This window comes from Macaca fascicularis, chromosome 8, assembly GCF_037993035.2.
Source record: "Macaca fascicularis isolate 582-1 chromosome 8, T2T-MFA8v1.1".
Lineage (NCBI taxonomy): Eukaryota > Metazoa > Chordata > Mammalia > Primates > Cercopithecidae > Macaca > Macaca fascicularis.
The window spans coordinates 132,658,673-132,672,307 of NC_088382.1; the positions used below are offsets into that span (position 1 = coordinate 132,658,673).

The 13,635-nt window shown below is 45.0% G+C and overlaps 1 protein-coding gene across 1 annotated transcript in view; it reads right to left on the minus strand.

Moving 5' to 3' along the window:
• Positions 1-7,276: 7,276 nt before the first annotated feature.
• DERL1 (derlin 1) overlaps positions 7,277-13,635 on the minus strand; it is a 29,781-nt gene continuing 23,422 nt past the window's right edge. Inside the window, exons 7-8 of the mRNA XM_045398639.2 lie at positions 13,148-13,258; positions 7,277-9,519 (exon numbers count right to left, since the gene is read on the minus strand). Of these exons, the coding sequence (XP_045254574.1) occupies positions 9,381-9,519; positions 13,148-13,258 (250 nt within the window). The 3' untranslated portion in view covers positions 7,277-9,380. The remainder of the gene's footprint in view (positions 9,520-13,147; positions 13,259-13,635) is intronic.

Sequence of the window (13,635 nt, forward strand, 5' to 3'; positions counted from 1 at the left end):
GAGCATGAATGGCTCACCTGAAGCGATGAAATGTGACTGCCAATGCCCCTTGCCAGAGATAGAGTTGAGAGTGTGCCATGTCTGAAAGGCAGAAAGGGGCACGTTGCATTGATGGAGCTGAGAGAAGATGGTGAGGAGGTTAGTACACTACTTTAAGGGGTGTATTGGCCGGGCGCGGTGGCTCAAGCCTGTAATCCCAGCACTTTGGGAGGCCGAGACGGGCGGATCACGAGGTCAGGAGATCGAGACCATCCTGGCTAACACGGTGAAACCCCGTCTCTACTAAAAAAAAATACAAAAAAACTAGCCGGGCGAGGTGGCGGGTGCCTGTAGTCCCAGCTACTCGGGAGGCTGAGGCAGGAGAATGGCAAAAACCCGGGAGGTGGAGCTTGCAGTGAGCTGAGATCCGGCCACTGCATTCCAGCCTGGGTGACAGAGCGAGACTCCATCTCAGAAAAAAAAAAAAAAAAGGGTGTATTAGTTTCCTAGGCTGCTGTAGCAAATTACCACAAACTTGATGATGTAAAACAATAGAAATTGTTCTACGGTTCTGGAGTTCTCCAGTTCTGGAGGCCAGAAGTCTGAGCTCAAGGTGTCAGCAAAACCACACGTCCTCCAAAGGCTCGAGGGAAGAGTCTGTGCCTTGCCTCTTCCAACTTCTAGTGGCCCCGGGTGTTGTTTGGCTTGCTTGGCTTGTGGTCACGTCACTCCAATCTCTGCCTCCTTGGCCACATCACCTTCTCCTCTCTATGCGCCTGTGTTTTCTCCTCTTCTGTCAAATCTCTTGTAGGAAACTTGTCATTGGACTCGGGGCCCTCCCGGATAATCCAGGATGGCCTATTCATCTCAAAATCCTTACCTGAATGACATCTGCAAAGACCTTTTGTTTTCCAAATAAGGTCACATTCATAGGTTCTGGGAATTAGGACATGTATATGTCTTTTTTTTTTTTTTTTTTTTTTTTTTTGACAGAACCTCACTCTTTCACCCAGACTGGAGAGCAGTGGCACGATCACAGCTCACCGCAGTCTTGACCTCCTGGAATGAAGCAATCTCCCACCTCAGCCTCCTGAGTAGCTGGGACCACAGGTGTGCACCACCAAGCCTGGCTAATTTTTTGTATTTTTTGTAGAGCTGAGGTTTCTCCATGTTGCCCAGGCTGCTCTTGAACTCCTGAGCTCAAGTGATCTGCCCTCTTCTTTAAAGTGATGGGATTACAGGCATGAGCCACTGTGCCCAGCCTGTATATCATTTTGGTCCTCCATTCAACACACTAGAGAGGGTTTATCAGAATCTGAGTAGTAGGTACATAGGAAATAGTCTTTTTTTTTTTTTTTGAGATGGAGTCTCGCGGGTCACCCAGGCTGGTGTGCAGTGACAGGATCTCAGCTCACCACCCTCTGCCTCCCAGACTCAAACAATTCTCCTGCCTCAGCCTCCCAAGTAGCTAGGATTATAGGCACCTGCCACCATGCCCAGCTAATATTTGTATTTTTAGTAGAGACGGTGTTTCACTATGTTGGCCAGGCTTGTCTCAAACTCCTGACTCCATGGTCCTCCCGCCTTGGCTTCCCAAAGTGCTGAGATTACAGGCGTGAGCCACCGCTCCCGGCCCTTAATTTTTTTAAAACAAAATCCACCTGCTTCCCTGACCTAGAGTCTTGCTTTGTATCTGGTGAAGAACTCTGATGAGCCTTTCTATGGTGGGTAGTTGCGACTCACTGCAAGGCTTTTGTTTCACTGAGTATAGAGGTTTGGGGCCAGAGAGCCAAACTGACCAAGACATTAGATGGCGAGGCCACATGAGAGAAGGATTTGGAGAAGAAAGGGAGGGAGCCAGTTGATAGCTAAAAGGAATTTAGGTTGTAAAATGTATTCATTTCTTCAACAAATATTTATCTCAAAAAGCTCTCTCATGCCAAACTTTCTGCTAGGTGTTGAGGATGTGATGATGAATGGGACAGACACAGCACCTGCCCTCAAGAGTGGGAAGTCCCTTTCCCTGTGATGTCCAATGTCAACGCTCTCCACCCTCTCCCCCAAAATCTTCAGCAAAGCACACATTGCTCGCAAATGCTCGGTAGACGAGCTAGAGTGAGGAGACATAAGGAAATGCTGTCTTGTCCTGGGTTGGAAGGAAACAAAGCCAGAGGCTCCTCACAGGAGGCCCAACATGGGGCTTGCATGCTCTAGTGGGCCAGGTAGGGCTCCTTAGGCAGCCAGCATCCATGTCCTCCTTCTTATGGCAAGAGAACTTTGATTCGCTTTTGGAAAATTTCCTCTCTCCTGTTGAGGGTAGCCATAATGGGACTGTCAGTCAAATGTTTTTCCCTGAATTCCTAGCCACAGGAGAGGCACCAGGTCCAAGCTGGGGCAGTGAGTCTTGGGAGTCAAATCCTAAAAGGGAGAGATACAAGAATAGAATCAAAGATGAAGCTGGTTTAGCCCAGCAAGAGATGTGATGAGATCAATGCCTACTGCCTGGCTCCCTGGTCCCCCATCCATGTGAGGGTTCTCAGCAGGCCCTTAGAATCTGTGCGCTATTTTATATCCTTCCAATAACTCATCTTTGGCTTAACTTAGCGAGGGTCCTTTTTGGGTACCTGCCGTCAGAAAACCCTACCTGACGCCTGTGATCATGAAAAGTTCCAATCCCTCCTCCCCAGTAAGGGGTCTGGGCACCTCCAAGAGAAAACTGGCTTAGAGCAGACGAAGGCCTGGCTGTAGAGACAGAGCCATCTTATTACATCCTTAGAGCCTACTTCGACATTAAGACAGGAATGATCAAAATCCAAAGGCTCCCTTAAGCTAACAGTGACTGCCTTTAACCAACAAGGACACTTAGAAGATGAGTGCCAGCCCTCAGGAAAAGGCCAACACACTGACAGAGAGAAAAGAGAGATCAGAGTCATCTGGGTCAGGTTAAGGCTTCAAATGACACACTGAGCTCATTTCCTAAGCAATCCTTACGCCTAGCACCTAGATTTAATTCTGCACTCCCTGTGGGTCTCTCTGGCCGTGATGACATGGCAGGGGTTTCTCCTTCTCTCCAAATACATGTGAATTTGTACAAGCCACTGGGGAATTCCTCGGGGGAGAGAAAGCTAAATTTACATCTTCAATTAATCTTCCCAAGTGTTCTTGCCTGCCTTCACTCTGTACCAAGTCTCCTTTTGCCCAAATCACCCCAGTACTCATACCCATTAGCAGATTACACACTGCAGATAGAAGCTGCTTTGCTGCTCATTTTTTTTTAAGTATTTTAATTTTGAGTCCGTTCTTTCCATTGTCTCTAACCTGTTCTAATATCCTGTTTCAGGGGATTATGATTCCCTTAGATGAACAACAAAAAAATCATTCAATGATCCTGGGAGACTTGGCCATTATTAGCTCTCTCCTAAGCAGGACAAATTCCTACGCAGGCCAAATTTCAGTTCAGTGCAAGAAACACTTAAGCACCTGTATGTGGCAGGCCTGTGCTATGCACTGGGAAATAGCTGTAAATAAGCTGCAGTCCCTGTCCTGAGGATGGTTACAAACCATGGGAGGGATATTAAGCAAATGATCACAGGTGGGACAAGTGTCAAAGGCAGAGATCAGGGTGCCGGGGGCTATGTGAGGAGACATTTCACCTTGCCTGCAGGTCTAATAGCCCTCTCCTTGATGAAATGACATTTAAACTGGGCCCTAAAGGCTGGTGATACAATCAAGAGAATTGCTTCTTCCTCACTGGGGCCTTCTGCAAAGCTGTTCCCATTTCAGGAAGACATCATATTTTAAAAGTTCATTTTCATTCAAGTTGATGGATTTGGAGCTCATAATGTTTTTTTCCACAGAAATATACTTGCGAATAGTGGCTAGGTTTCCAGGTTAGGATGCCAGCACCTAATTATCTACAATGGCTGCGGCACCAACAGCCAGAAATAGCATTTTACCCAGCTTGTGTGTGAAACACAGATCCAAGCCCTGGTCGCCAATGGAAACCCCTTCAAGAAAACCCTCCTCTTCCTCATTGAGTGCCAGTAATTCTCTGTCAGGGAGGTTCCTCCGATCCAGTCCCCAATCCCACTGCCTTGGTTTAAACCAACTCTTCCCTTAAACCTGCATCACAGCAACCAGTACAAAACGTGGTCGTCTTACCTCGTTTCTCCTCTTCCCAGCCTTCTCCCTCTACTCCCCAGAGGCAGCCAGCTACTTTTTTTGTTTTTTGTTTTGAGAGGAAGTTTCACTCTTATCACCCAGGCTGGAGTGCAATGGTGCGATCTCGGCTCACTGCAACCTCCGTCTTCTAGGTTCAAGCAATTTTCCTGCCTCAGCCTCCCGAGTAGCTGGGATTGCAGGCATCTGCCATCAGGCCCAGCTAAATTTTTGTGTTTTTAGTAGAGACAGGGTTTCGCCATGTTGGCCAGGCTGGTCTCGAACTCCTGACCTCAGGTGATTCACCCGCCTCGGCCTCCCAAAGTGCTGGAATTACAGGCGTGAGCCACCACACCTGGCTGCCAGCTACTTTTTTTTTTTGGAGACAGAGTTTCACTCTGTCGCCCAGGCTGGAGTGCAGTGGCGCTATCTCGGCTCACTGCAAGCTCCACCTCCTGGGTTCACGCCATCCTCCTGCCTCAGCCTCCCAAGTAGCTGGGACTACAGGTGCCCGCCACCACGCCCAGCTAATTTTTTTTTTTTTTTTTTTGTATTTTTAGTAGAGATGGAATTTCACCGTGTTAGCCAGGTTGGTCTCGATCTCCTGACCTTGTGATCTGCCCGCCTCGGCCTCCCAAAGTGCTGGGATTACAGGCATGAGCCACCGCACCTGGCCTGCCAGCTACTTTTTAAAGACCAAACATGAAGGCTTTTCAACGTTCCCCACTGCCCACAGATTGAAGTCCAAGCAATCACACACAAGTTTTCCTGATACAAGCCCCCATCTATCTTTCTAGCCCCTTTCCCTGCCACTCCCTGCCTGTATTCTACAGGTCCAGGCACACAGTTCTGTCTTCCCCAACGTTCCTGCTCTTGCTGCTGCTGTTTCTAAATCCAGCTAGAATGAGTGACTTCCCCCATCTTGACCAGAACTCTCCATCAATCTTTCAAGACCTAGCCTCTCATCCAAGAAATTTACTTCCTTTTACTCTGGTAGTTTGGTGAAATTGTATTATAATGACTTGTTTGCTTATTCAACAAATATGAGTGCCTACAACGGGCCCAGCTGACTGCCTCAGTAGAAAGGACACGTCGTGAAGACAGAGACGTTGTCTATTTGCATCTGCTTTGGCTTCCTTCACTGAAAAGCCGCAACAGAGGTCTCTACTGAGAGTTGGGTTCATATCCTGTCTTTGGCACCTTCTAGCTTATTTGTTTTGTTGTTGTTTTTTGTTTTTGTTTTGATACGGAGTTTTGCTCTTGTTGCCCAGACTGGAGTGCAATGGCACAATCTCAGCTCACCGCAACCTCCACCTCTCGGGTTCAAGTCATTCCCCTGCCTCAGCCTCCCGAGTAGCTGGGATTACAGGTAAATGCCACCACGCACAGCTAATTTTTGTATTTTTAGTAGATACGGGGTTTCTCCATGTTGGTCAGGCTGGTCTCAAACTCCCAACCTCAGGAGGTCCACCCACCTCGGCCTCCCAAACAGCTGGGATTACAGACGTGAGCCACCACACCTGGTTGCTGCCTGATTTTAATCAAGAGATTTGAAGCTTACGTTTCCTTATCTGGAAAACGGGGATAATACTATTTCACAAGTTTGTTTAAACACAAGTTCCCAAATCCAAGTGAACATCAGAATCACTAGGAACCTCAAAAATACGTAGAATGGGAATGAGCCAAGATAACTGCATTTTTTAAAAAATCTCAAGTTTAATGCTTGTGTATAGCCAGATTTTAAAAACCGTAAGCTGGAGGCTTTTTCACAAAGTACCTGGCACATTACTGCTCAGTGCCCAGGTGTGCCCCTGAACATGGGGTTCCTACTGGAACAAGCAGAGCTGATGTGAGATAAGGGGACCATATAGGAAAGAGCCTAGGCTTAAACCACACATATAAATCATGGGAAAGGCTGGGCACCATGGCTCAGGCCTATAATCCCAGCACTTTGGGAGGCCGAGGCAGGTGGCTTGCCTGAGCTCAGGAGTTTGAGACCAGCCTGAGCAACATGGTGAAACTCCGTATCGACCAAAAATACAAAAAATTAGCCGAGTGTGGTGGCACACAGCTGTGGTCCCAGCTACTCAGCAGGCTGAGGTGGGAGGATCATTTGAACCTGGGAGGCAGAGGTTGCAGCGAGCTGAGATCATGCCACTGGACTCCAAGCTGGGTGACAGAGTGAGATCCCATCTCAAAAAAGAAAGAAAGGAGAGAGAGAGAGGGAGGGAGAGAGGCAGGGAGGGAGGGGGAGGGAGGGACCCGGAGGGAAAGTATGGAGGGAGGGAAGGGTATGAAGGACTGAAGAAAGAAGTAAACACGGGACATGGTATTTCTGGCCAATTTTGATCACCAGTCATTCTGGAAGGCGAACAAGTGAACTGGCAATAAACCCATTTGCTCAGCCCAGCCTTCTAAGATACAAACAGTATAAAGTCCAGAAAGGAGTAACTTCTTCCAAAGGTTAGTTATTCAGAGTGTTAAGTTACTGCTGAAAGTGTAAGAGGGGCAGGGACCTCAGAAACAGAGTTGGCAATAAACGAAGATGTTGGCAACTGCAACATTGCCTATTATTAGATCAGTGTCATTCAAAAGGTAGCTTAGAACACAGTGATACTGGCAACGTGTCCTTCTAAATAAGCAGGATCTTTTTCTATTGCTTCAGTATTTGCCCAGTAATAGAAAAGGGACATACATACAGCCTGATTCCTGTCACCTCACCTTGTGATGAGTGAAGTTGGCCTGCCGAAGGCCCAAGATACAGACTGGGAGTTCACCTTCGAGAAAAAAAAAGGGGGGGGGGCGGTCAGGAATGTCATGGCACTTGCTGTCTAGTCTGTGTGTGCCTCATGAGGAAATGGGATTAATCTAATTTTATAAAGTTCCAGGGCTCAGGTTCATAAGTAGAAGCTATAAAAATGCCATAAAGCATGCTACAAGCAGGTATGACTCCTCACTCAAAGTTAGGAAGCATCCTCCTTCATTAAAATGAAAACCCAGGAATTCTGCATCCAGAAATTAATCCAGCAAAAAATATTGGGTACTTCCTAAATGCTCTTCAAGAGATGACTGGTTACACAAATTATGTGATATCTAACAGACAGCAGAGCACGGACATGGAAACTTAACACAGACAACCTTCAAGTTGCACATTTTAATTTACAATTTTTACCAATAAAAAGAATTAGTTTACAAAAAGGGAAGTCCTTTATACAAAATAAGGATTTTTTTTTCCATTTGTAAAGAGAATCCACTGTCATGTTTTGCCTTGCCAAGTCAAAACTCAAATAGCTTGTTATTATTCCAGAAAGATAATCCAGACAAAATCAATAATGTCATCAGCTTCCTGACCATGTTTAAGAGGAATAACTTCATGAACATTTTGCCCTGAACTGAAGAGTTCTAAATACTTGTAAACCTTTAGGAAAAAACTGACTGCTCGCAGGCAGCTGACTGGTGAGATGGTACACCGGAGACTCCGGGTCACCCACCGTCAGAATATTCTTATACATACAGTGAGTCTGCACGCCTGTACAATGAGTGTACATGCAACATAATTGGAATAATGGCCTCTAAAATTTTACAAGTAAACTTTATTGTGGCCACAGATCAACAACAAAACATATGACAGTTAAGGGTCAAACTCTCCCCACCTATTTTATCATATAAATTAAATATGGAGAGGTACACACAAACTCTATTCAAAATGAGAAGCTGTTTGCCAACTCTCATTTCCTAGGATAACACACATCACACTGTTTAAGAGCAGGGGAAAGAATAGGCATACTGTTAGAGCACAATGTTTCCTGAAAAGAAACTGATCAAAACGTTTGAAGCCTTTTTAGTTGCCTCAAAGTATGATGGCCACTCAATACTGCTCCTAACAGTCTGCTTTCAGATAACGTCAAAAAATAAAATAACTGTGTGAAAAGCCACGGCCTTCAAAAAACTTTATTTGGTTATGAGCCAAGCTCTGATAGGAAAAGCCCACCTACGAAAAAAAAGTTGTGGGTATTTAAGCTGGTTGATTCACAGAGCTTGTACATTCATGACTCAAAATAACAGACCCTCAAACCCAAATGATTCTAAAGCCATTTCAACCTTAAATCATGTTATTCCCTTAGCTGTGCTTATATTAACTTTAAAAAATGATCTCCGTGCAGAGAGGAGCTGCACCTTCCTCACAATTAACTGAAACATGACCAAAAAATGGGGGATAGGCAAAAAAATGACATTTAAATAGCGTATGAGGGTCTCTCCTCCTTTACTCAACGAACACATATCCAGAATGAGAATGAAATGGAATCAATGCCCAGGAGCCTCTCAAAGAGAGCATCTTCCTGTAGCCGACATGACCTGGATCCTCCTAACACAAAGCAACCCAACTACTCTGGGTACACAAAGCCAGTATGCCTTACATAAGAAACGCAAAGGGGTTGCATCCCCATGGTTGAAACCTAACCCCTGCGTTAGACACAACTCCACTAGTCTTGATCACTTAACTCAGGAAAAAAACACCCAGCAACAACCCTCATATCTCATTAATATCATCTGTGGCCCTCACTGACTCAGTGGTACTTTTTCATGAAAACATCTGAAGAGGTGGCAAATGGTTACAACGGATGTCAGGTCGAAGCAATTCCAAAAGCTGAGAAAGCACTTCATCCGCTGCTTCAGTCTTCTCCCCCTATTGCTACAGTTCTGCCACCAAAAGGGGAAGATTGCGTGAATATGATTGTTGTGATCAAGCCTTGGCAAAAGTCAATAAATAAGAGAGCCTGTCAAGGGCAGAACAATTTTATGGGCAAACTCTTCTAGTTGCACATGTGGGGGCTGGGAAAAGTGGGAGGGAGGCATGTGTGCAAGAAAGAGATAAGGGTCCTTTTGAGAAGCGTTTGGTGACCCAGCCCCAGCTCCCCAGCTCAATGCCAGCAGACGAGGACCCGCTAAAACCCATTATTCCGACGGAAAGGGGAGAAGAGAAGACACCAAAAAATGTAGTCAGTTTTGCAATTTGCACAGTTGGTATTTGTTCTTCACAGCAGTAAGGACTTGAATGAGAATCGGGAAACTTGTGGAACACTTGTATTTGTCTTCAGGATTTAAAAAACTTTGTCTCGTACTGAAAGACTACATTCAGTGTGGGTCAGGTCCAACAGTGTTAGCTAGAACGCAGTTGTTAAGCGCACCCAGCACTGGGAGAAAATGTGGCTTGAGAGGAGCGGCTGCCTGAGGCCGCCCCTTCACTGGTCTCCAAGTCGAAAGCCCTGGCCCCAGTTGTGTCTCCCGCCTCCGCCATTCTGATCAGCAGCTCGCCTCATGCTAGCAGGGGGCACACCAAATCCTGATACTCCTCCTCTCCTACTGGGCAGCCAGCGGTACCTGGTGCAGAAAGACGGGGACACAAAGGGAGAGAAGAGAACAAAGTCACTTCCACATAGTTATCTGACCTCCAAGAACACCTCCCTCTCCTGCTCTTCCCATGGCACTTGTCATGTTGAAGGCGATGAGGGACAATGTCTTATTTAACTTTGTGTTTTCAGTACTCAGCTCCATGACCTGACCACAGAAGGCATTCGTTTTTCATGTTTCTTAAATGTATTCAGATTTCAGCTAAATTCACACTCTGAACGTTTTTTTCTCCGCTTATAAAAGTAATCCATGCAGAACAGTATGGAAACAAAAATATTACACCCACAAGCCCAGCAACCAAAGAATGACTGATAGCATCTTGGTATATCTAAATACGGCTCAAACTGGATCAAAGGATACAAAATACATTCACTTTCAAAGGCCAAATCCACAGCCTGAGTGTTTGAGCCTTGCACAGCATTTCTAAAAGGCTCTCAGCTGAGCCCATCAAAGGAGACGGGGGAAGAAGGCTTTCTATGTTGGAAGTATGGGTATGTTTTAAAATGTATTCAGAATCTGCCTTCCAGGTACATTCTTCCCTTCTCACGGATGGTGGGAGAGCTGGGGCCCCAGAAGGTTACATGATTTCCCACCTTAAAATTAATAAACTAAGAGTTCACAGAACAGCTAAGAGAATTTAAACTCAAGCCTACACTCTCAGTAGTATTTTCCAACTATTTCCCATCCTTGACTCTTTTATTACTGAACTGAGAATGTGTTTAAACCTATTCCACTTAGCAGATCCTAATGTTTAAAATTTTGCTTGAAGGCAGAGAGGATGATCTGATACCTCTGCTTAAACCCTTCCTGGCAGCAAGAGTAAGTCATGACAAGTGACTTGTCCACAGCAGAAACCCTGAAGAGGACAGGCTTTATACTTGACCTCATACAAGAGCAGCTACTCTGTGAACTTACTCAGCGAGCATTACCTTACACCAGGTGCTGCCTGCATATCAATTCATTTGATCTTCACAACAACCCCATGAGGTAGGCATTACTATTACTCCTGTTTTATAAACAAGAAAATTGAGCCAACACTGAGTGAAGCGCTTCAAAAGTGACAGGATTCCAACCCAGTGAGCCTGGCTCCAGAGCCTGCACCCTGCACTACTTGTTATACTACATGCCTCCTGCCTGGGAAGGGACAGCAGTCAGTGACTGGAGTCTGTTTACATCATACTCAATACCTTCATGCCTCTTCCCAAAACAGAAAACAAACCGCTTTTTTATTTATTTATTTATTTATTTATTTATTTATTTTGAGACGGAGTCTCACTCTGTCACCAGGCTGGAGTCAGTAGCACGATCTCAGCTCACTGCAACCTCCCCGTCCTGGGTTCAAGCGATTCTCCTGCCTCAGCCTCCCGAGTAGCTAGGATTACGGGCGCCCACCACCATGCCCAGCTAATTTTTGTATTTTTAGTAGAGCCAGCGTTTCACCATGTTGGCCAGGATGGTCTCGATCTCCTGACCTCGTGATCCGCCCCTGCTGGCCTCCCAAAATGCTGGGATTACCGGCGTGAGCAACCACGCCCGGCCAACAACCCCTTTTAAACACAAAATTTAATGTGTACAGGGAAGATATAAGTACTTTAAATGGAATGGAAAATGGTGATACAAATGTATCAGCATTCCATTTAGAAAGGTAGTTATACCTTCTTATACTCACCTCCTCCATTTTAAACAAATACAGCTTTACCATTAAATCAAAATGTATTTTCCAAGTGCTGGTTTCTCAACATCCATGCCTTCTGGTACAATAATATTCCTCCAAAGTACATGATAAAATAGAACACTTACAGAAGGCAATGCTAGGGCTGTCTTGCTTTGCTACTCACTCTAAGACAATATGGAAGCCATCTCCACTGATTAAGTAGATAGTGAAATTAAATGCAAATAATTAGTATAAAAAGATACCCAATTATACATAATCAACAAAAATTTATGGTAATTTCAAAGCAGTTATTGCTTTTGCAAGGAGCTATATTTTGTCATCTGATCTTTATGCAAAATTTAGCAGAAGGACTTCCACCAACAGAGAAAGTTCAAGTGGAAGGCAGGCTCCAGGGCTCTGCTGATTTTGCCACTAGAATCTTGTATCCTGTGTTGCCCACAACTGAGAAGTAGCTACAAGCCGTTAAGTTAGAATATGGCCATTTAAAGTAAAGTAACTGTTGGCTGCCCCCCAAAAGCACCAAGCTTTTTTTAATTGATGCATCTGCCATCCTACTTGATAAACCTAGATCAGAAAGCCAAACCTGCTGTTATTATGTCCTTTGATAATTAGAAACCAGATTGGTCATTTGTTTTTTTAGCCTGAAGGCAATTCAAGGCTCAGAAGAGAAACAAGTTTCCTTTTATTCTCTTAAAGAAAAACACACACACCACAACCACCAATATGGTATATCTCTGTAAATTACAGTTCACAATTTGAAAAGTCTTTGAAAAACATACCCCTACCCTATAAAAGGAGGGGGAGAAAGAGGAGGCCTGCTCAAGTTTTACTGCCCTCATTGATCCCTTAGAAGAATGACAGAACTGCAAAACATTAAAATTAGCAAGATGTGAAAGGGTTTGGTTTGTTTGTTTTTTTAAAGCTTTTAAATGCAAGCTATTACTGCATATCCCTGATATGAGATTAGGCGTGATTGTCAGGCAGGCTGTGACACCCAGATGGTGATTTAACTGGTCCCTTCTTCGACAGCCTTTTTGCCTCACTGACAGAATGGTCACACGACTATTACATGCTTCTATGTGTGTGCGCATCTCCTCTCAGCTCATCAAAATCCTGCTCTCCTACCCCCACCTTCAGGAATATGGCAGCTAGCTTTACTTATGGAGAACCCACTATGTGCTTCCCAACGGTGTATCTTACCTCATGCAGTCTTGTGAGACAGTGGTTTCCCCCACAACTTACAGACTTGCAGACTGAAACCTGGAGGCTTGATTAAGTGACTTTCCCAGTATAAAAACTGCTATCTGAGGGGACTGAGATTCAAACCCAAGTTTGTCTCAAAAATCAAAGCTGTTGCCCTTAGCATCCTACTTCAGTAAACCCTAAAAGCAGACAAAGAGCACAAACTCCCAGGGGGTTGGGACCATACAAACCTCAAGGCTCTCATTTTAACTCTGAACAGTCCTGTAAAATGGCTAATCCATAGTATTTAATATAAAAATGCTTAAAATTGCTGACTAACAAGCTAACTTACCCTTCCTTGGGCAAAATCATGGGTAAAAAACTGATGGGCCAAGAAAAGACACCCCACTATCCTGTGACTGCCCATTCCCCAGCCCACTGCTTCGTACTCTGGAGCTGCATCGGGTCCCTCGGCAGGCTCGGTGGGCTGAGAAGCCTCCTGTAATGCTGGAACCTAGCTGTCAGTGGTCCCTGGCTAAAAGAGTAACAAGAAGGCAATGGAGCCAAGGCTTTAATGCCTGACTTCCGGTGACTATGTGACGAGGATAAGTCATTTGTTGCCTTAGGTTACTCCATCAGATGGGGCATGGGGCTAAATCATACTCCTCATGGAGCTCTTATTAGGATGTATTAAGAACACAGGCAATAAAATGTTAGATGAGACAGGACAAAAACACTTACAAAAACTGAGGTGTGGATAGAAAATTTCTTCCTCCCAAGTCCATTGGGTATCTGAACATTAGGAAAAAATAAAGATGTCCAACCAGATTTCCAATAAGCTCATTGATTACCCTGCAAAGAGAGCCAAATGAGTTTAAAGACATTCAAGCAATATAGTGAAACGAACCAAGTTTTAACTAATATCATAAAGAAGAGAGCCTTCAAGGCAGACCATTTAGTCCCTGGGAGTCTGTGAGAGCTGACAATGAGCCCTTTTGTAGTCCGAGTGGCAAACGCATTCTGAGGGAGCCGGGAAATCAGTCCTGCTGAACCAATGAGGCCCGCCACTCTTCAAGGCCAGCAGCCCCTCCGACATCTCTTTCAAGCACCAGCCCATCCTCAAAATATTGTTTTTGCTACTTCCTGCCTCAAGAGTTGGGGAAGTTGTAAAGCATGCTTCTGAATGCTTCAGTCATGAATACTGTATTGATAAAATGTGGGCAAACATG